Raw genomic sequence first — 23,099 nt, 5'->3', positions numbered from 1 at the left:
GTCTGGTGCTCAGATATTATTATAAGTTCTGTAGAGAATTAAAACGTTCAGAACGTCAATGGCGATTTAATGTCTATTTTAAACTGGTAGCGGTGAGGGTAATTCCGTCTACATATTTGAGACCAGGTAAAACAAGCACATGTCTAACCCATGGTAAAGAAGGGCGTTGTAATGCCCGGTTGCTCGTAAAAATGACTAATGTTTATGTCGTTTTTTATGCGCTTATCGATTCATTATGACTTACATGAAGTGTTATAAATGTTTCCAGGGTAGATTGCTCGTGCACCACTGAATCTGCTGAACTTGTGAAGTAGAATTTGGAAGCATCATACTGTCTAGTAAACTGAATCTGCAGCTAGAGAATATTTTGAAAATGTCTATTCTTCCCGCTTGTGACTTCAGCCGGTCGCCGGCCCGCAGGAAGTGACCTCCGCCGTTCGTCGCCGTCCATCACCGACCATTTTCGAACACGTCCATCCGTACCAGCGGCCGGGTTCTCTTGAGACCGATTGTCTTGGTTTCTGTCCACTGTAATACTTTCCGCCAGCAGCCTTTAACTTCCGCCACTCTTATCCTTCAAAGCCGATCAATCTCGACAATCCATATCATCTTTAACGGGATGGTCTTTTGCCGCTCATCGACACTCAGGCGCCGCCAGTTCTTATTTGGTTCTTGCTATTAGTTCGTCATTGTTGAACCGTCATGAATGCACACAGTAACCGGAATTTTCGGGGTGGATTTTCTAAACCTGGGTCACATATTAGGGATGAGACGATTAGGATCGAATTTAAAACGTTCATTTTGAGATTGGGAATTGACGGCAGGTCGATTTGGTGGTCAGAAAAAACCAGGACATCATGCTACATGCTGGATTTCAGTTGCGAGGAGGCACGTTGGATTAGCCTCACGATTAGAGACTACATCTACTCAACACAATCAGGCTCGTCTTTTCGACGCTACAGAGGCATGAATGCAGTGTACACAATACAGAGTTTTGCAAACAAACGAGGAAGATATCTAGAATTGTCTAAATTCAATAAGCAAGGAAAAAAGCTGACCACTATTGTGCCTAGCGGTGTCAACGCAATTGGGTGGATTAAGCTATCCAGTGCAGTGGATAAGCTGATTTCGGGGAGTTATCAGAGGGAATTTTCACGACATTTTCCCATCCAAGGAAAAGTTCATTCCAAATCTAGTGAAATTCCACAGGACAAGGATTTGGTGGAGAGGAGAAGTAAAAAAGGGCTTCTGTCATCGACGGATGATAGTAACATGCTGCGGGCAAAAAAGAAATGGAGTGAATCCATAATCATCACTAGAGGCAGAGTAACATCTTCATGGGAGATAATTGAAGGAGTTCTCGGGAAAGCCACGAACAGTAAAATAGAACTCTTTCCTTTTCAAGCTAACAAAGCTTTATGGTGGCCTTCAAATGCTGATGATTTTTCCTTCTACATCAATTTAAAGAAAGGATTCTTTGATTTTGGTGTGTCCTTGGAGTTTGGAGGATGGTCTAAAGACATCAACACTTTGGACTCGGTTGATAGTTGCTGCAATAGCTGGATATGGATTTGCGGGTTACCATGGGATCTTTGGACGACAAATTCTTTTAAAACTATTGGCGATCTTTGTGGGGGACTGTTGGCCATTAACCCAGACACACTACACTTCAGGAGGCTCGGAGCAGCGAAGATTAAGGTTAAGGGAACAGAAGGAGGCTTTATTCAAAATAAGATGAAGATTTCACTGGAAGGGAGATCTATAGAGATCAGCATAAGAGTAGAAACATTCGATCATAAGGGTTATGAAACATATGCAAAGCAGACTTATGCTCAAGTGGTTGTGAATGGTAAGAAGATATTGGCGGGCTGGGGAAACAATAATATTTATAACACTTTAGCAAGAAATGAGGAAGTCTTGAACATCTACAACAAAGGAAAAACAGTACAGGGGGAGCTACACGTCCAAGGGAAATATTCGGCAGGATTCAGAGAAAGATGTGATTCAATGAGCAGAAATGGAAGTTTGGAAGAGAGTCAGGGGCCAGTGTCATCAAAAGGAATACCAAATAATTCAGAAAGGAAGACTGAATCACCGAAACATTCGCTTGATGTGAAGGTGCTGAAGATTTTGAGGAATATCGATCCAAAGCATGCATCAAAATTTAGAAGTTCCTCTATTGGATCCATGAATAGCAAGCAGACCGAGGCTCAAGATAATCGGGTGGGAAGTGATAGAAATAACATCACAACGGAACATCTCTGGAAAACATATTGCCGAAGAAGTAAAAAAGAAAACTATGTGGGAGATGAAGAACAAGATACTCGGAAAAAGGAGTTCATTGCATTCATGACACGGGATTGCGCATCAATGAAGCAGGGGTTGAGAAGGAAGACTTAGATGAGATCGAGTTCGAAGATTCACAAGATGACCTGCTAGAAGGGGAGATTGACTCCGCTGAGTCAGAAAGTGTTGGCTACATTGGTTCTGAAAATTCTGATACGGTTGAAGATTTTGAACCAGCTTTGGATGTGTTGTTCTCACCAGGAACAAATACAAAGACCAACACAAACGCATATCTTCGAGAAACTACAAAACCTTTTGTGGGACAGGTACTTAACGGTATTCAGAAAACCTTTCTAAATCATTCTTTCTCGTTAAATTCGATTTTACCGTGTTCTTTTAATGTCTTGGGTATGTCCAGTGGTTTGTTAGGAGGAGGGTTAAGTATAGATGATGAAAAGCCTTGTAATGAGAGAGATATATCACCAGGGAAAGTGGGGGAGGATAAGGATTTTGATGAACAGCAAGTGAAAGAGGTAGGCATAGATGACAGAAATGGAGATAAGTTAAAGGGAAAAACAATTCAGTTAAAGAGGGAGTTGTACAGATTACAATGTGGAATCAGCTATGACAGAAGCTCCACTTCGAGGGGTTCCAATCCGTTTAAATGAAGATTTGCGTTTGGAATATAAGAGGTGGTGGGGCGGCGAGGAAAAGACACTTGGTCCGGACAGTATTTCAAAATGAAAAGCCAGACATTGTGGTTCTCTTGGAAACAAAATGTGAAAAGGTGGAAAAAAATTTTGTCGCAAGTGTTTGGAAATCAAGATTTGTAGATTGGGTTTGCTTGCCATCGGTTGGAAGGTCTGGGGGAATTCTTGTCATGTGGGACCCCCGAGTGGTGCAAGTGAACAATAATCTGATTGGGGAATTCTCGGTGTCAATCGAGATTGCTGGGAATGACGAGGATAATTGGTGGTTTTCAGCCATTTATGGGCCAGTCCAACCGAGATTGAGAGATTTATTTTGGGATGAATTAGCGGGGTTGAAAGTAAACTGTGGGGAGGCTTGGTGTCTTGGAGGTGATTTCAATGTTGTGCGGAATTTGGGAGAAAAACTTAATAGTCAGTCTTTAACTACTAGCATGTCCTGTTTCGATGCTTTAATAGAGGAGTTGGAGCTCTTTGACCCACCACTTTTGAATGCAAAATTCACTTGGTCCAATTTTAGATCGGTGCCAATTTGCAGTCGGCTGGACAGATTCTTATTTTCGGCGGGATGGAGGATCTTATTCCCCAATTATAGACAAACGGTGCTTCCAAGACTTACATCTGACCACTGCCCTGTCTTGTTTGACACATCCAGATTGAGATGGGGTCCAACTCCATTCAGATTTGAAAATGTTTGGTTGTCACATCACAAATTCAAAGATCTAGTGAGGACATGGTGGAACAGAGGGGGTATTCAGGGGTGGGAAGGATACAAATTTATGCAAAAGCTGAAAATGATCAAAAAAGATGTATCGGAATGGAATAAAGAAGTGTATGGTGATGCCCGTGTCAGATTATATGAGCTGAAGAATAAGATTAAGCATTTGGATGGGATTGAGGCTACTGGACTATGGTCGGAAGAGTTGAACCAAGAGAGGAAGGAAGCAAGGTGGGAACTGGAAAAAATATCCTTTGCAAATTTTCAAATACAAAGCCAAAAAGCAAAACTCAAATGGTTACAACAAGGGGATCAAAACACAAAGTTCTTTCATGCACTATTGAATAGCAGAAGAAATAGAGCATTGATTGAAAGAGTGGAATTGGATGATGGTCGAGTGGTTACCGAGGAAAAACAAATTGAGCACGAAATTATCAATTTTTACCAGAAGTTGTTTAGGAAGGCAGAGGGGGAGAGGGAGAGTTCGGCTGAGCCGGGGAGGGGTATTAATGGGCTGGATTGGGCACCGATACAGAGAGACGATGCAGAGGAGTTGGAAAAACATTTTGAGGAGGAAGAGATTAAAAAAGCTGTGTTTGATTGTGATGGGACAAAAGCGCCGGGGCCGGATGGATTCACTTTGGCATTCTTTCAAAAGAACTGGGATACATTGCGAGTGGATCTGTTAAAAGTGTTCGCTGAATTCTTTAATGATGGAATTATCAATGGAATTACTAATGAAACTTACATTTGTCTCATTCCAAAGAAAAATGATGCGCGAAAGATAAACGATTTTCGACCAATTAGTTTGGTTACGAGCTTGTATAAGATATTGGCAAAGGTATTGGTTAACAGATTGAAGAAGGCTTTGGGTAACACAATTGCGGAGAACCAATGCGCATTTATCAAAGGAAGACATATATTGGATTGTTGCCTCATTGCTAATGAGATTGTGGAAGAATATCGCAGGAAGAAAAAGAAGGGATGGGTGCTGAAAATTGACTTGGAAAAAGCTTACGATAATGTCGACTGGCAATTTTTAGACCTAGTGCTACAAAATAAAAGATTCGGTGAGAGATGGAGGAGGTGGATTAGAGGATGCGTTTCTAACGTTTCATTCTCGATTTTTATAAATGGAAGACCATGTGGGAAAATAAGAGGGGATAGAGGGCTAAGACAAGGCGATCCATTATCACCTTTTCTTTTTAACTTAGTTGTCGATGTGTTGGGGAGAATTGTGGATAAATCAAGGCAAGATAATGAGTTAAAGGGGCTGGAAATAGGAAAAGACAAGCTACAAATCGCGCATTTACAATTTCCAGACTATGCTTTGTTCTTTGCGGATTCAAAGAATGATGTGATGATAATAGTGGATATACTCAAAAAATTTGCTAAACATTCAGGGCTGAAAATTAATTTGGGGAAGAGTGTTGTGCTGGGATTGAATTTCTCGGAAGATGAAGTAGATGAAATGGCAATCGCTTTCGGGGGCAAAAAAGAGACGTGGCCAATCAAGTATCTAGGGTTACCATTGGGAGGTAATCCCACAAAATCGGAGTTTTGGGAACCGGTTATTTCGAAAATGGCTAAGAAACTAGCTAGTTGGAGAAAGTCGTTTCTATCTAGGAGGTCGCCTAATTTTGATAAATGCGGTACTTTGTGCATTGCCGTCTTACTTCATGTCCCTTTTCAGAGTTCCTAGCAAAGAGGCCGCAAAAATGGAAAAAATAATGAGAGATTTTTTGTGGGATGGAGCCGAAGGGGAGAAACATTGCCACGTGGTCGGTTGGAAGCAAGTGTGTAAACCAAAGGAAAAAGGTGGTTTGGGATTGGGGAATATTTGTCTCAGAAATAAGGCTCTTCTCGGCAAATGGTGGTGGAGATGTTCGGTGGAGAGGGGGACGCTGTGGAAAAAAGTTATCAAAAGCATATATGGGTTACAGGAAAACGGGTGGGATCTGGGGTTGGCGGAAAGGAAAACTTTTAGAAGTCCTTGGAAATTTATCTCTCGATCTTACCAGGCTTTTCATCAACTTATTAGGGTGGTGCCAAATCAGGGAAACATCATTCGTTTCTGGGAGGATGTCTGGGAGGGAGGGGTGTCGTTTAGGTCTAGATTTCCTGCCTTGTTTCGTGTTTGTACCACAAGAAACAAACCTATTTGCCATTTTGTTCATGTCGCTAATTCTGGTGGTTCGTCTTCTATCACTTGGGATGTGAGGTTTAGGAGGGATTTATCAGAGGAAGAGTTAGATGAGTTTACCATTCTGTTAGGAGTTTTAGAGAGAGTTAGATTGCAGTTGGGTTCTCAGGATTATAGGGTTTGGTTGGGGGATTCGTCAGGGCTTTTCTCTGTTAAATCTTTTTATAACTCCTTCTTCCATTCATCTGATTTTCCACAATTCAATTACTTCCAAAAATCTGGAAAGTGCACGTCCCGCATAAGGTAAAGATTTTCTCGTGGATTGTGGTATTGGGAAAGTTGCCTACGTGTGACATCGTGCAAAAAAGGTGGAGGGACTGCGTTCTAAGGCCTCAGTGGTGTTGTTTATGTCGTCAGGATGAAGAGCATAAGGATCACATTCTTCTGCACTGCTCATACTCCAGAAGCATCTGGATTAAAGTTCAAAGAGAAATGGGCATTCAATGGGTCCTTCCAAGCCAGGCTAAAGAACTATTCTGTTCCGATTCAGATTGCCCCTTACCACCGAAATATAAGGAATTCTGGTGCATGATACTTCACGGCGTATTATGGTCCTTATGGTTGGAAAGGAATAGAAGAATCTTTGAAGATGCGCACGAAACAGTTGATCAAATATGGGAGAAAATAAAATTCAGGATTGCATCATGGACGTCGAGCTTCAAAGAATTTAATCATTTAAGTATATCAGACTTAGTTAGGGACTGGAAATTTGTATTGTCTGAGTAGTAGTTCGAATTGATCGCGGATTACTCATCCGCATTATCTTGTAATCTCTAATTATTATAATAAAATTAGTGTTTTATCAAAAAAAAAAAACATGAATGATACCGCTAGTGCTCCTTGTATTATACATATGGACCTATTGACATCGATTAATATATTGATATTGAGATTGAATATGATTTCTATATTGTCCATTGTGTATTGAGAATGAATATAGGTCTAAATAGTGATAGTAAGATGTGTAGATAAAGTAGTGTAATGAAAGTTGGTATTGAGATGCAAGAAATGGGATGAAAATATGGCAGTTCTTACGGGTTTTAGCATAATGATTGGGATATTGATCCAAATTGGGTGAGGCCACAACCATTAGAAAGCTAAGATATAAGGCTACAACTTTCATGTTTTGGGTTTTGTCCAAATCATTGTGGAAGACAAGCCAAAAGCACCTCGAAGTGTGTCGTGTGTATCGTCGTTCTATCACTGACACATTTTGGTAGAATGAACATAACTCTTTATTCAGATATTCAAATGACATGAGGCCAATTGAAGATGAAAGCCAAGACATAGAGCTACAGCTTTCATGTTGACCACTTTTCCAAATTATGAAAGGAAGATGTTCGTTTTTAGTAAATATTGACGAGGCTGCGTGCAGAAGCGTGCCCGAGCGGTCACATTTTACCGCCCGAGCACCCCTGTACCGAAATTTTGGTGTTTCAACAGAATGGTCCGCGCCCGAGCTGTAAAATGTTACCGCTCGAGCGCCGCCTGGACAAAATTGTGAGTTAGCAACAAGATTTTGTCATGGAAATGTATAAGTATCAAGTCTTCAGCCATTTTTCACCATTCCACCATCTTTTTTCACCATTCTACCATCAAATCTCAAGGAGAAAACAAGAGAGAAAAGAAGGGTTTGCCAAGTTCTTCCCTCAAGTGATCCTCCATCTTTTCTTCTTCCTCAAATTGAAGCTAGAATTGAGCTCTTCACCACAAGAGCATCATAGGGTTGCAAGTAATTCACCTATGAAATGTTGGTTTTCATATGTAGAGGATCAGATAGAGTAACTTTCAACCATATGCTTAAGTATGAAGGTAGTGATTGAATTATTGATGTATTTTACAGCATAGGACCAAGGAACTTATTCGACCGGTGTTCATACGTTTGGAAAGTAAGTTGGCATGTTTTTGAAGTAATACATGAGTAAAATTATGAGTTTCAAATGTTTTCTATTGATTATTGTCATATGTACTTTGTTAATATGTTTATTGATGAAAACATAGCACCATATATCATTGTTATGCATTAGATATGAAAGATCATGAATGTTCAAGAGAGTTGCTATGTCATGAACATGAAAATGGTACTAAACGAATGAAACGGGTTATTATATGATGTACGAGCTCATTGACATCATGGATGGTTTTAAGCCCACCAACCTATTGGCCAATATATGTTCATGGATCCTGGGGTTGTCACAGGGCACTCTGACGGTCATCACAGTAGTATCTATATAATAAAGCAAGCACAGTAGTAAAGGTCAACAAATGGTGCTCAAGTACAAAAAAGAACCTGTTTACATGTTATGAATGAATATATGATATGAAATGATTTAAGAATTCATTGTTGATCACGATTTGATATGTATGTCCCTTCTATGCATATTGATACGTATAAATGCCAACTTATTGAGTTTTATAAACTCACGTAGCTCATGTATTACAGGTACAAATATCAAACTCTATTTTAATTATGAGCGTAATGATCATTAATTACGCCAAGCATAGAAAAAGGGTGTTACAGGCGTATTCACCATACACCTCTCAATAAGTAGATTGAAACAAATATTCATGGCATAATCAATTGTGAAATAAGGAGCCAACTTAAAATTAGTATTGTATACCTACTCAGTTGTGTTTTTTTCCTGATATATTCAGTTTTAAGCAGTTATAATACGTACTTTGAAAAACTAATTGTTTTTTGAAAACTAATAGTTTTAAGCAATCAGATATTTTGAGTTTCTAAATTTGAAACTCAACCTCTTTCATGAAATATGTTTGTATTTTAGATATGTTGTTAGAGAAGCAAGGATAAGCTTTAATGCAATATGCTTCAAAGCATTCGTTCTGAGATTGACAATAGAAGTTGTTTTTGTTGTCGAAAAAAACAAAAGATAACACCAGCTATCTCTTAGCAATGAGATGTAACGTGCTAAGGAACATTGGACATACAGTAGTTTTGATTTTGGAGGAGTAAAAAATTCCATTATGTAATAATCCATTTGATGTACTAAGATTCATTTTTATGTACTAATATTTCAAATCTTATTACCGTTTGTATTTAAAAAATGTTCAAAGGCACCTCAACCATTCCGTTCAATGTGTTGCATATTGTATCTGCTACTCATTCAGTTGAGAGAGATTTGGTTGAGTTTATATAAGTAAAAGTCGGTTTCATTTCGTAAACTGTATCTTCAATCTTGCTCGAGATTAGGCATGCACAGATTTGGGATGCCTGTATCGGCAAGGCGCCACAGCTAGATCTAAATTGAATCAAAACGTTTAATATGTTCTATGAGAACTTGAGATAAATAAAATAAGAGCACTGGCATTTTAATAAAATATTATTAAAATCATGCTTCTTGCAGCTTGATTGATGATGGGACGCGGAAGACCCCAAAGAAGCGGTGCAGTTTTTGGTGGGTTTGCTTTTTCTCTTATGTATGGAGTTCCAAAGCCACACAAAATTTGAGCGGTGGTGGAAATGAAGGCTTGGGTGGAGATTCAAAATTATCGAAGAACGGTTGGTAGTGAAGAGCAAGAAAATATTCTATAGATCAATGTTTATATGAGAGAACATTCGGGATAGGGTTTGGGAAAGGGATTCTTCAAGGACTTCCCCGTTAAATCTTTCAATGAGTATTTTTTTCCCATCAATAATGTTGCTATGTTTTCCCAATCAATAATTTTTCCTCTGTTCCCTTTCTTTCATTCTTTTTTTTTTATAAGAAATGATATTTTATTAATGATATGTTAAGAACAAATTACATCAGTGGACTAGTGGTCCACTATCATGAAGTACATAACATGAAATTGTTTTAATGATACACAAAAGCCCAATTTCGCAATATATCAAATATCGAGACATTATATGTTGTAAAAAAGATGACCTCAATGTGCACTCTACCCGAATTGGTGTTTCCTTTGCCGGGATGAGGAGGAGACTCGAGGTCATTTGCTTTTGCATTGTTCCTAGACAGTTTGTATCTGGTCTAAAACTCTGAACGAATTGGGTTTCGTGTGGGTTGCTCTGAGATGCGCGTGATATGTTTGTTTTAATTATAGATTGTCATCTTGGGAAGAAATGTGGTACTTTTTGGAACGTGGCAATACATTGTATTTTTTGGTCGATCTGGTTGGAGCGAAACAGAAGGATCTTCGTTAATTAAGCAGAGTCGACTGACGAATATTGGGAAAATATCATATTTAGGGCTGCGGTTTGGACTAGGAAACTTTCAGATGTTAATCATTCATCGATTTCATATTTGGTTAAGGAATTGAGCTCTATTTGTTGACGTTGTGATCCAATCGTTTTTATCCTTTTAGTACTTGCAGATATCTTGTCCGCCTTTTTGTAAACTTATTCCTACTTTATCATAAATAACATATTGTTTCTAATAATAAAATATATATGTATATCGACAAGTTTCAGTTCACATGGCAAAAATTTCAAACTAGGATTGTGGGAAGTCTAACCTTATTTATCAAGAATCATATATTTATAAATTGCAGCACCTCAAATTAATTTGTGTAATATCCAATATCAACATTATTACGCAATGATGCTCAATATGCATAGCAAGGTTTATCTTGGACAGTAAAACAAGGGGAAATATGCTCACCTATAGGGACAGTAACACATTTAGGGGAGCCAACATAGAGGAACACTTGTGAGCATCAAAACTTGAAGGCAGTAAAACAAGGGGAAATATGCTCACCGATAGGGACAATGACACATTTAGGGGAGCCAACATAGAGAAACACTTGTGAACATCAAAACTTTCGCCTTCATTATTCTTGGAATCCACCACAATCTGCCTACTTAAATCATTATTTCCTTGAAAAGTACTGCAATAAAGTTCTAAACCTTGAATTTCAATCCATTTGTTGACTTGACCACTTTTAACTTTCACAGCAGCAGCAGATCTGGATGGTTATATAAGTATCAAAATGCCAATTCATGCATTGCACGATAAATTCTGAAAGAAAATGAAATTAGATGGTACAACAAGTGTGTTTCAATCCATTTACATGGCCATCTTAACTTAAGCTTCGTACTCGGGAAAAGAATGATTTCAATTCTCAAGTCTTTTAACTAGAAGAAAATGTAAATAATTCACTCGCACTTAAATTGTTTTCATCGAAAAGAAACAAATTCATTAATAAACATAAAAAAGTACAATTTTGGAGTTGTACAATTAAATATTAAAAAAATCCTCCAAAAAACTTTCAAAAATATAATCTAATCACCCAACTCAAGTACAATATGTTCATAAAGAGAACTTGACTGTTGATCTAGATCATTACAGGTTGTCATCAACCATGCAATTTAATAAATTGGGTTCTTTAAGACCTTTGCATGGTTACACTGCATCTCCTGTGAATGTGTTAACACTTTTAAATTATCCCCCTTTGAAACCTGAATCTCATCAAATCTCAATCAAATACACCCCGTGAGCCTAATACAGACAAAAATGTCATTCATACCCTCATCATAAACTTAGTTTTATGGAGGTCACATATAGTCGATGTTCAACTAATTATACACAAAAACCCAGCTTCGTAATAATCTTGGTTTTTTGGAGGTCATTCATAGCCTCATAACAATCTTAGTTTTTTGGAGGTCATATATAGTAGACGTTTAGTTTGGTAATAATCGAGTTCTTCCAAGCGAAGCGAAGAGCTTATAAGAGGAGAAGGTGGAGCTACCTGCCTCTCAAATTTTAGAAGACTATGAGCATGATCTCTCTTATAGAGAAACTAATGTTCCAAGATAAGGCAAAGTTCTCTTTGACCACTAGCAAAGTTGAGCCTTACTTCAAGCCTCTAATATCTATGCCTTCTGTTCTTTGATTTTGCAAACTTTTTCTCTAAGAAACAAGTTTCCTATATTCTTGTAGAGAAAGATTAAGCACGACGACTTCAACGCAAACAAAACGCCATGCTTCCGCATGACCAGGAGTCTGACATGATAATAGATCCAAATGCCACAACCTCTTCAATTCCAGGCAATATTCCCGAGCCACTTTCTATTAAACCAAATTCTTCGGCTCCTTTAGATCTTTCTATGGCTCTTTGAAAAACTGTCAGGCATGTTCTTAACAACTGGTGCCTAACCATATGCCTTACAAAAGCCAATCTAAATCATATTACAGCTTTATCTCAGAATTAAATAATGTGGATATTCCTAACACTATAAAGGAAGCTTTAAATGTTACAGAATGGTAAAAGGCTATCATTGAGGAGGTGAATGCCTCAGTGAAAAATAAAACATCAGAGATAACATTAGTGCCTCAAGGGAAACAAATTTGGAATGGCCGCTATATCAACTAGACGTAAAAAAACATAGGCTGAGAAAAACAGGTTTATAAGGGTTAAAAGTAAAGAGTACAAGACACTTATTTATAGAGTTTTATCTTCCTAGTTCAATCGAAACGGTGCTAGTCAGCCGGCCTAGCGGCCTCAGGGATATAGGACTCTGGTTGTGGCTTCGGCTGCGCAGGTCGAGTTGACGAATAACGTTGAAGATTTCGGCGGTGATGGTTTTCTGGAATTTCTGTAGCCGATGAGATTGTAGGCATGATAAACGATGAAAACGGGAGAAAATGGGTTAAGAAAAGGATGAATGAAAATGGCATGAAAAAGTGGCGGCTAGGACAATAGAAAAAACTATCATTTTTTTTAATTCTGAGCCAAATTAATGAATTATAAATGGATCTTATCCCCAATGACTAAAATATTAAACATACTTCCGATTCTTAATCATTAAAAACAGATTTATTACTTGTTATCATGAACTCGACTAGTCCCTGCCTAGGCAGCCTAGGCGCTGGTCTAGCACACGACGAGCGCCTAGCGAATTTTAGAACCTTGTTTGCACCTTTGCACAGTCAAGAATCTAATCAGGAGCCAAGCCTGAAAATCACCGAGCCCGACACTTGAGGTATCACTTCTGAATCTTTAGACCTCGCCATTGCACTTAGGAAAGGTATTAGATCTTGCACTCAACATCCTCTTTCAAATTTTGTGTCATGCCAAAACCTGTCCTCATCGTATCATTATTTCATCTCACAATTGTCTGGTGTAGAATCGTAGATGCACCTAAGTCTATACAAGAAGCACTAAAGGTTCCTGAATGGAGAAGAACTATTAGGAAGAAATGGAGGCTATGGAAAAATATGGGACGTGGGAAAAATTTCACTTACCTGAAGGAAAAGTTGTAGTTGGCTATAAATGGGTATTTACAGTAAAGTTCAACTCAGATGGATCATTAAAACGATACAAAGCTCGACTTGTTGCAAAGGGGTTCACACAGATGTTCGGGTTGACCACCAATTAACCTTTGCACCAATAGCAAAATTGAACACCATTTGCGTTCTCCTCCCATTAACTGCAAAATTTAGCAAGGTGCATAAGCGCCACGGAGCCTGAGGCGCAATGCGAGACACGCGCCTTACCGAAGCAAGGCGCACGTTTTTAAATTTTTTAAAAAATATTTATGTTAGAATAAATATATTAAAATATGAAATAATTAAATCACCATGTCACTCAAAACAAAAAATAATTAATAAGTTCATAGTAATTAGGGACATTATGAAAATTTTTCAATCATCCAAATCAAGTTCGTCTTCTTCCATCGAATCATCAGAGTCCCCAAAACTTTCAGACTTGTATTCTTCTTGGTCTTCATAATTATCTTGATCAACATTAATTTCTTCATCATCTTAATCCAAAAGATGTGAAATCGGTCTTTTTCTGGTTGTTTTAGATGTAGATGCCATCAACTCGTTCTTCTGTTCAGCGCTCTCTACTTTTGATTCCAGCGTTGGAGCGTTGGATTGCTAGATTTTGGGTTTTTTGTTTTAAAAAACGCATCTAAGTAAACTTCCAAGGCTAGGCCAGGCAAGCATCTGTGCTCGTCTTAGTGAATCGTTGCATCTGGCAGGTTCTCGTCTGGTGGCGGCGAGAGGCGAGAGGCGCTCGTCTTTGACAACTATGCATTATATCAACTTTACATGAAGAATGCCTTTATTAATGGAGAATTAGAAAAAAGAAGTTTATATGGATGCACCTCATGGTTTTGGAAATAATTTTGAAGGGAAAGTTTGTAAGTTCAAAAAGTCCATCTGTGGACTAAAGCAACCCCATGTGCTTGGTCTGAAAGATTTACAAAGTTTATCAAATAAAAAGTACAATCAAGGTCAATCTGATCATATGATGTTTATATGACATAAAAATGTGGGAAAATAGCTTTCTTGATTGTATGTGTTGATGACATAATACTCACTGGAATCATGGCAAAGAAATATGCAGGTTGAAGAAAAGTCTGGCGTCAGAGTTTGAAATAAAAGACTTGGGTCCCTTGTGCTATGGAATGATGGCAAAGAAATACGCAGGTTGAAGAAAAGTATGGCGTCAGAGTTTGAAATAAAAGACTTGGGTCCCTTGCGCTATTTCGTGGGAATGGAGGTTGCCAGATCAAGAAAAGGAATTTCGGCGTCACAAAGAAAGTATGTGTTGGATCTTTTAAAAGAGACATGGATGATTAGTTGAAGGCCCAGTGATACACCCATGGATCCAAATCAAAAGTTAAGAGAAATATCAAATGGTGTTCATGTGGACAAGAGTCAATATCAACGTCTTGTACGGAATTTCATCTATTTGTCCTATACAAGACTTGATGTTACATATGTTGTGGGAGTTGTGAGTTGATATATTCATTCACCATAATAAAAAAACTAGGGAGCAGTGCATAAAATCATGAGATACTCAAAAGGTTCTCCCGGGAAAGATTTGTGATTCAAGAAAAATGATCAAATAAGCGTGGAAGCATTGACTGACGCGGATTGGGCAAGATCGGTTTCTGATAGGAGATCAACATCTAATTATTGCACCTTTGTGTGGGGAAACCTTGTTACTTGGCGAAGCAAGAAACAAAATGTTGTTGACTGGAGCAGTACAGAAGCTGAGTTTCGAGCCGTGGTAGATGGAGTGTGCGAAGTGCTATGGATAAAGGGAATTCTTGAAGAGCTGAGACTCAAAGTTATCACCTATAAGTATTGCAAACAATCATGTCCATCGTACAAATCACATTGAGATTGACTGGAAATTTGTTTTTTATAAGAAACGTTATTTTATTAATGATATGATAAGAACTCATTTCATCAGTGGACTAGTGGTCCACTTTCATCATGAAGTACATAATATCAAAGTTGTATTAATGATACACATAAGCCCAATCTCGCAATATATCTCATACGGAGACATTCTTGAAGTCATCATGATTGCCGATCTACATAGCAACTTTGATATTAATTTTTTCCCGGCAATGTTCTCTAGTTTTTTTCTTATCATCAAAAATTCTTCCATTTCTTTCCAGCCATACTATCCAGCATATGCAATGAACCACGACTTGCCAAAAAATTATTCCCCTCGTACCGGTTAGTTGTCCTAAATCCAAAGACAATAAATCCCTCGTTGACTTCGGCATCACCCAAACCAATCCAAGTTCTTGCAAAGCTGTAGCCCACAATCCGGTCATGAATGGACAATGGATGAGCATATGATCCTGAGTTTCTGTTTCATTTCTACACAACATACACCAATTTGGGCACATAGCAATTGAGGGCCACCTTTTTTGCATCATCTCCGATGTCGGTATCGTACCCTGAGTCGCTGTCCACGAAAATACTTGAATCTTTTTTGGAACCAGAACCTTCCAAATATGATGGAAAAGAGGAAAAACGGGGAAACAAGTGTGGGGAAAAAAGACTCGAAGAAGGATTTGATTGAGAAAATACCACAAAAATAACCTCTCCACACACGAAAATCATCTACCCCTTCAATCAACCTAGTTCTCTCTAACACACCTAACAACTCGGACAACTACAAAAAGCTCTACATCTCTAACAGCCCTTCTAAAATGAAAATCCCATGATTGAGTAAACGTGGCATTATTTTTTTTTTTTTTATCAAAAACATAACTTTATTAATACTTAAAATTTTACAATAGATGCGGATAAGTAATCCGCAGCAGTAGTACTAAATCAGTCGATAACTGACTACGACATTAAAAAACATGTTCAAACCCATATAAAATTCCAATCCCTAACCAAATCTGAAATCGAGAGATATTTAAACTCAGTGAGCCTAGTCGTCCAGTTTGCAACTCTGAATTTAATTTTCTCCCAAACTTCTTCCACATTCTCTGACTGGTCTACGAATATTCTGTTGTTCCTCTCCAACCAAATAGACCAAAATGTGCAATGTATCACCACTAACAAGAATCTGTGATAACTTTTGATTGTTGGACCACCTTGCTCGAAGACAAACGGATCATGTGCCCTATGCGGAAACGCCCAAACGAAACCCAGGTCTTGCAACACTTTTGACCAGATACGGGTAGAGAAAGAGCAATGTAACGGTAAATGATCTTGATTTTCTCCTTGCTTCCGACATAAACTGCACCAGTGCGGGCACAAAACACAAAGCGGCCACCTTCTTTGCACCGAATCACAAGTGGGGAGTTTCCCCAAAGCCACGATCCATGAGAAAATTTGAACCTTTTCTGGAACAGGTACCTTCCAGATATTATCATAATATGGAAATGAAGGAAAGGCACCGATCGGGAAAAAATAATCATAGAAAGATTTTACCGAAAATCTAGCCGTGTTACCTCCTCTCACCTTTATTGAAACGCGCTGCTGAAAAGTCAGGTATATTCGGGAAATAAACTTCCATGGGCACCTGAACGTAACGTTTCTTGCTTACCCCGCATCTCACCCATTCTCTTGTAAACCATATATACTTACAATTATTTTCTTCCACAACGTCCCATTTTCCGCATAAAATCTCCACCACCACTTCCCCAACATGACCTTGTTTCTCAAGATAATATTCCCAACACCCAATCTGCCTTTTTCCTTAGGTTTGCACGCATGTTCCCACGCGACCAAGTGGCTATGTACATCTCCACCCGCTCCATCCCATAAAAAGTTTCTTGAAATCTTCTCCATCAACTCCGCTATATCTTTAGGCACAAAAGGCCATTTCAAACCCAAATCTGAAGCATTCATTGACAAGTTAGGCATGGGCATGATCAATATCTATGCACCATCTTGGAGGGTGTAGAAACAGAGATTTATCTATTTATAGATAGATAGGATTGATTTATATCTTTTTGTATCTTTTCACATCCCTAGGTTGGTGGAGATAATTACAAGTCTAATGTAATATGTTGAACACCTTTGTTTTGTTTTCATGATCAGAGAAATCAAATAACTTTTCTCATTTCATTTTACAGTAACTATCAGACAGTAATATCTAAACAGATTTGTGAGATTTGTGAATACTAAGAGTTTTAGCTTGAGTGTGGGTAGACCCAACTGAAGTGGTATGTACAAGTTGTTGTATTCTCCAAAATTTCTAGGGATATCTTCCTGCAGAGGAAGGAGGGATGTCAAAGGATTTCCTTTAAACTTCCTTGAACATGGACTTATTTACATTATAACATTTTTATTATTACTTGATTACTTAGCCATCAGCTTAGCGCCTTTCACTAAGATTCTTTCTGCACATCATTAAAATCATTTTAAAGTTATCTATGAAGCCCAGCTAATTGAGAATCCTTATTTCAAATTTTCAATAGCTAACCTAGCTGAAATCAAGCTTGCTGTTTGCAAAATCTTAAAATTTTCAGTGGTGTTTAATCAACCTTTTTCTAACCCCCTACCGATCTTAACAGTAAGTCTCAATTTGTGATTTTGTTGATGAGTCCATCTGAATAAAATTCACTGATTATGTTCGATAGATCACATTTTATGAGATACAATTCCCAACCTTCTTGAAAGATCGATCTCAAGAGTGAACACGCCAAGCTATAATCTCTTATTGCCATAAAATTGAATATTGCCACTTGTAAAAAAATGTTTCTCCAGCTCTTCTGCTTGAATTGAGGAGGTTGGGGTCCTCTTTTAAGCCCTAGACACCTAAGAAACTCCTACCTCGTAAGGAATATAATCACTTGGTAAAACACTACTAGAACTTCTAAAGTAATCAACTTAAATATCATTGTCTAGGCCTTTCTATGAAATTATAAAATTGTTTCGATTTAGCATCTACATTTTTTATATTTAGCATCTACATCCTTACACAAACTAAACTTGAAATTCGATTTCACGGCTCCAACTTTATTAAATACCAGTTTGTTCCATTATGTTTTCAACTAGATTATTTTCCAAGCATGCTTCTAACTACGATCCATCAACCCTTCTTTTCTACAAAGACGGGATATTTTCCCAAGAATGTCCTCTAACCTGATTCTATTGAAATTGAAATGATTCTTACTTCATGGATTGCTGCCTGATTGCGAATGAAATAGTAGAGGAATACTGAAGGAAAAAAAAAAGGATTGGTGTTTAAAGTTGATCTGGAAAAGGCATATGACAACGTGGATTGGAGATTTCTAGATTTTGTGTTGCAAAAGAAAGGATTTGGGTCAAGATGGAGGTCGTGGATCAAGGGGTGTGTCTCGAATGTCTCATTCTCGATCTTTATTAATGGTAGACCACGGGGAAAATTCAAGGGGGAGAGAGGCATTCGACAAGGGTATCCACAATCTCCTTTCCTCTTTAATTTAGTGATCAATGGATTGGGGCGATTGGTCAATAGGGCCAAGACAGTGAATCAAATAAGAAGATTGGAAGTAGGGAGAGACAAAATTGAAATTTCACATATCCAGTCTGCGGATGACACTTTGTTTTTTGTCCAGTCTGATACGCATCTACTGGCCCTAGTGGAAATCCTCAACAACTTCAGCCTCAAATCGGGATTGAAAATCAATTTGGAAAAAAGTGTGGTTTTGGGTTTAAATGTTTTACAAGAGGAAGTTGATGGTTTGGCACTAGCAATTGGATGTAAAAGACAGAATTAGCCGATTAAGTATCTCGGGGTTCCGTTGGGAGGTGATCCTAAGTCTCTCGACTTTTGGGAACCAGTAATATCCAAAATGTCCAAGAAACTAGCAAGTTGGAAGAAATCTTCTCTCGAGGGGAGGTAGACTTAAGTTGATTAAAACTGTGTTAAGTGCGACGCCGACCTACTACATGTCTCTTTTCAGAGTGCCAGTTACTGTGGCAAAAAAGATGGAAAAATTGATGAGGGATTTCTTGTGGGATGGAGCAGATGGGGAGACCCATTGCCATGTAGTTGGGTGGAATCAAGTATGCTGACCAAAGGAGAGGGGAGGACTGGGGTTGGGAAATGTTTGTTTGACGAACAAGGCACTTCTAGGGAAGTGGTGGTGGAGATGTTCAGTGGAAAAGGAACCATTGTGGAAAAGAGTAATCAGGAGTATTTATGGTCTACAAGACAACGGGTGGGACTTGAGGTTGGCCACGAACACAACATTTAAATGCCCATGGAAATTTATCTCTCGGTCTTACTCGACTTTTCATCTGTTGATTAGGGCAGTGCTAAAAGGGGGGAATAAAATTCGTTTTTGGGAAGATATTTGGGCGGGAGGGGTCTTGTCATTCAAAGAGCGTTTTCCATCTCTGTTTCACATCTCCAACTCCGTTAATAAACCAATCAGCTCTTTCTTAGATCACACAGATACTGGAGTTAGTACTATTTATCATTGGGATGTGCGTTTCAGAAGAACTTTAAATGAGGTAGAACTGAATGAATTTAGTATTAGTGGCATTGGATACGGTTAGGTTGGAGAGAGGGATAGATGATTTTAGGTTTTGGTTGGGGGATTCGTCAGGGTTTTTTCTGTTCGGTCTTTCTATGCTTTTCTCTACCCCGTTTCAGCATCCATTTCATTCCCGTACTACTATAATATTTGGAAGATACCGGTCCCGTACAAGGTTCAAGTCTTCTCGTGGATAGTGGCGTTGGGGAAACTCCCAACTTCAGACTCATTGCAAAAACGGTGGTCTACTTGTGCTTTAAGCCAGCAATGGTGCAGTTTATGCCCGCAACAGGAGGAGAGTCAAGACCATATTTTGTTACACTGCTCATTCTCAGGAGGAAAGTCAAGACCATATATTGTTACACTTCTCATTCTCAAGGGGAATTTGGGCAAAAGATCTACAAGAGTTGGGTTTCGAATGGACCTTTCCAAAAAAGGCCCGGGACTTATTTATTATGGAGACAGTGTTCCACACCGGAAGAAAGAATAAGAGTTTTTGGTTTCTGGTGGTCCACGTCATTTTTTGGTCGCTACGGTTGGAGAGAAACAATAGAATATTCACAGACTGCGCCGACTCTTTGGACGACGTATGGGAAAAAATCAAATTCAGGGTTGCGAATTGGACCACAATACTGCCGGAGTTCAGTCATTTATTTATTTCTGATTTGGTTAGAGATTGGAAGTTTGTCTGCTGCTAATCTTACTTTAGAAATGGACATTTACATTTTGTAACAAGGCAATGAGGATTACTCTCATTTGTAATCCGGTTTATTATTTTAATAAAGTTTAGTTTCATATCAAAAAAATGAAGTGGGCATTTATAGTTCTAGTTTACTTATCAACTAACTAAATATTCTAATAAAATATCGTTTCTTATAAAAAAATAATAAATATTCTCATGCGTCTGGTGATTCATAGACTATTTGGCTACATTATTTTGATTAATGTTGGGACTTTGTAAGATAAGGTAGAGAACACTTCTCAAGTTATGTATAGTTCAACTTTCAATCGTTTCTTTTCCTACTCGATGGCTTTGTTCTCCAAAATTATGATCTTGCGGTTCTCATAATATACTTCTAGGAGTAACAAAACATTAAATAATTTTTCAATTCAGAATATGCAAGATACTTAACTTCCACGTAAATGAGGAGAAAGTACAAGCCATGTGATACAAAAAATTGAACAAGTAAAATAGGAGGCAACAAGATCAAGAGCATAAGAAACAATACCCATTAACAATTTGTTTCATAATCGTCAAACTTGAAAACTTCAAACCAAATAGAACTTCTTCCTGAAAAAATCCAGAATGTACAATAAATATACTTTCATTAATTTTTCAATAAAGTATGCAGAAATCTTGCGAAAAATTCAACAGCATAACACCAATATCTTGTAAAAAAATTCAACATCATGGTGAAGGGATCATAATAACAACTCCCAGAGCAAGAGAACCAAGAAACACACATCCATAGGAAAACAACTTCAATGCCCTCGCATATTTTTAATATGCAAGGAAGAAATGCTTGATAGGGTAATCTTTAAAGCAAATATTTTTGTTCAAAAGATAATTGTTTGGGGAATAGATGAAGCAACAAAGGTATAGGTTACAACCTCCATATACTTATAATAACACAAAATTTCATCAACATCAAGTACACGAGCAAAATTTTAGGAGTGGAAGCAAACATACCCTTGCGGTTAGTGAATCACGATAGAGAACATGAACATTTCTGATCGACAATTGAATGCTATCAAGAATCTGGTCAGGAAGCACAAGGCAGCAGAGAAAAGAGCCCCGGTTAGGTAAAATCTACTGCCTTGTACTAGTTATACATACTGATTAAAATTTATCTTCTTTCCCACAAAAAGTAATATATCTGCTTCCAGTGGTGCAGGACATGACTGATGCCACTATTTATAGGGATTTCAATCATGTGGGGTAAAATCAAATTTCATCAACGCCTAAAGAAAGTACTGCCAATTTGATTACAAAACTTATAATATCACACAACCAAAAGCATAGCCAAGTCATCATTAAAAATTAGGCCATGCAAAGACAAATGTGTGACTACAAAGTACCTATTTAATTTGGCAAAAGCCATGATAATCCGTGTACTTCCTAGCCACAACAAACTTTTGCAGACAAGATCAAAAGAGATCAACTCAAAATAATTACAATCTACTGCTCCTACCTATAAATCTAGATGTCGTCGGCACAAGAAAATGCGGCATCAATTTTTTTTTGAAAGAATAACCATCTATCATCATCATCATTCAAACCTATGCTTTTTTATCTGATAAAACAATCAAATTCCTTTGCCACGTGTTTGGATTCAGGATTCTGAAAAATAAAGTGAAAAGAAAAAGATGAAACAGATTTTACTCACATTTTTCTACATAGGACAAAATAAGAAACTGAAAGTATAATTAGCAAAAGCAATACTAAAAATTACTAATACAAGCATTTCCTTATATTTTCCTTTATGATCAAATAACTGATCATGTCCTCTACAGAGTTATTTCCAATAGATATCATGATACATATAGCCGATTGAAGAAGTGGAGGTCGCATCACATTCGACAAGCGTGACAGAGTGGACTAGGTGACTGCTTGAATAAAGAAAACCATTTGCCATGAGAAGGAGATATGATGTGCACGGATTAAGAAATGGAGGTAGTTGCAGCACCAACAACAAGTGCAAGAGTTAGACTGTAGTGTTTTGTGAGGGAGGGTGTACAGGTAAAGATGAGACAGAAAGAAGGTTAAGGGCAGAAATTGTGTGTATGTTTGTGAGGATAGGCGCATGTGTGAACGCATACAGCAGTCATGAGTTAATGACACCGAATAAAGAAAGCACATGGCAGTTTTGTTTAAACAGATACTGCCAAGGCTTGAAAGATCTGCAATAAGATAACATAATGAGGAGATACTGAAAACCGATTTCTTGTAGCTAAGAAGCCAGACAATAACCAGCTTCAAAGACAATAAATATTACTCGCCCATATGATGAGCTGTCGCATGAATAAGCCGCATAAGAAATATAACAATGTAACATTAAAGGTTTTATGGATTTTGTTGAGAAATTTAGTTGTAATTATTATCTCTCTTGAAGGGTGAAGAATGATTAAATACACTCCCATTGTCTCATTCAAACGTGATACAATTATTAAGATAGCGAACTTCACCTTTTTGCTAGATAAAAAGTGGTAAAAGGAACAAATAGGTTCAAAGTATTTTCATCATCAACATAAGAATTACAATGAGCAGCTTGTGCCTATGCATTACCTTGGCTGTGATGTATGAGCTAAACGATTTTCCCGTTTGATTATCTGCAAGAAAGAAACCTTTCGTGACCCAATGGAAAAACAATCATCCACAGAACAAAACAAATATTACTTTTGAAGTAAATACCAAATATTATAGAAAAATACTCCAGCAACTGTTCTATCCTCAATCTTTGATTAAGGATAGGGATCCAAAAAAGGCACACAAGA

At 37.9% G+C, this 23,099-nt stretch overlaps 2 protein-coding genes across 7 annotated transcripts in view; one reads left to right on the top strand and one right to left on the bottom strand.

The window, feature by feature from the left end:
- The window catches only part of LOC140989808 (zinc finger CCCH domain-containing protein 17-like), an 80,389-nt gene extending 61,283 nt beyond the window's left edge, over positions 1-19,106 (top strand). The window contains exon 4 of one of the 3 annotated variants that reach the window (XM_073459234.1): positions 18,400-19,106. In XM_073459234.1, coding sequence (XP_073315335.1) covers positions 18,400-18,549 — 150 coding nt within the window. In that variant the 3' untranslated portion in view covers positions 18,550-19,106. The remainder of the gene's footprint in view (positions 1-18,399) is intronic. The other 2 variants (XM_073459232.1, XM_073459231.1) reach the window with 2 other exon arrangements.
- Positions 1-23,099, bottom strand: part of LOC140989807 (intermembrane lipid transfer protein VPS13) — an 87,540-nt gene that overhangs the window by 57,203 nt on the left and 7,238 nt on the right. For 2 of the 4 annotated variants that reach the window (XM_073459226.1, XM_073459227.1), the window contains 4 exons: positions 22,891-22,934; positions 21,295-21,363; positions 20,834-20,895; positions 10,630-10,837 (listed from right to left, as the gene is read on the bottom strand). In XM_073459226.1, the coding sequence (XP_073315327.1) occupies positions 10,630-10,837; positions 20,834-20,895; positions 21,295-21,363; positions 22,891-22,934 (383 nt within the window). Of the gene's footprint in view, positions 1-10,533; positions 10,598-10,629; positions 10,838-20,833; positions 20,896-21,294; positions 21,364-22,890; positions 22,935-23,099 lie in introns of those variants that run through there. The other 2 variants (XM_073459228.1, XM_073459229.1) reach the window with 2 other exon arrangements.

The sequence above is a fragment of the Primulina huaijiensis genome, chromosome 12, assembly GCF_012295235.1.
Source record: "Primulina huaijiensis isolate GDHJ02 chromosome 12, ASM1229523v2, whole genome shotgun sequence".
Classification (NCBI taxonomy): Eukaryota; Viridiplantae; Streptophyta; class Magnoliopsida; order Lamiales; family Gesneriaceae; genus Primulina; species Primulina huaijiensis.
Note: the sequence above shows the minus strand (reverse complement) of the source record. Positions and strands in the feature narration are given on the sequence as shown.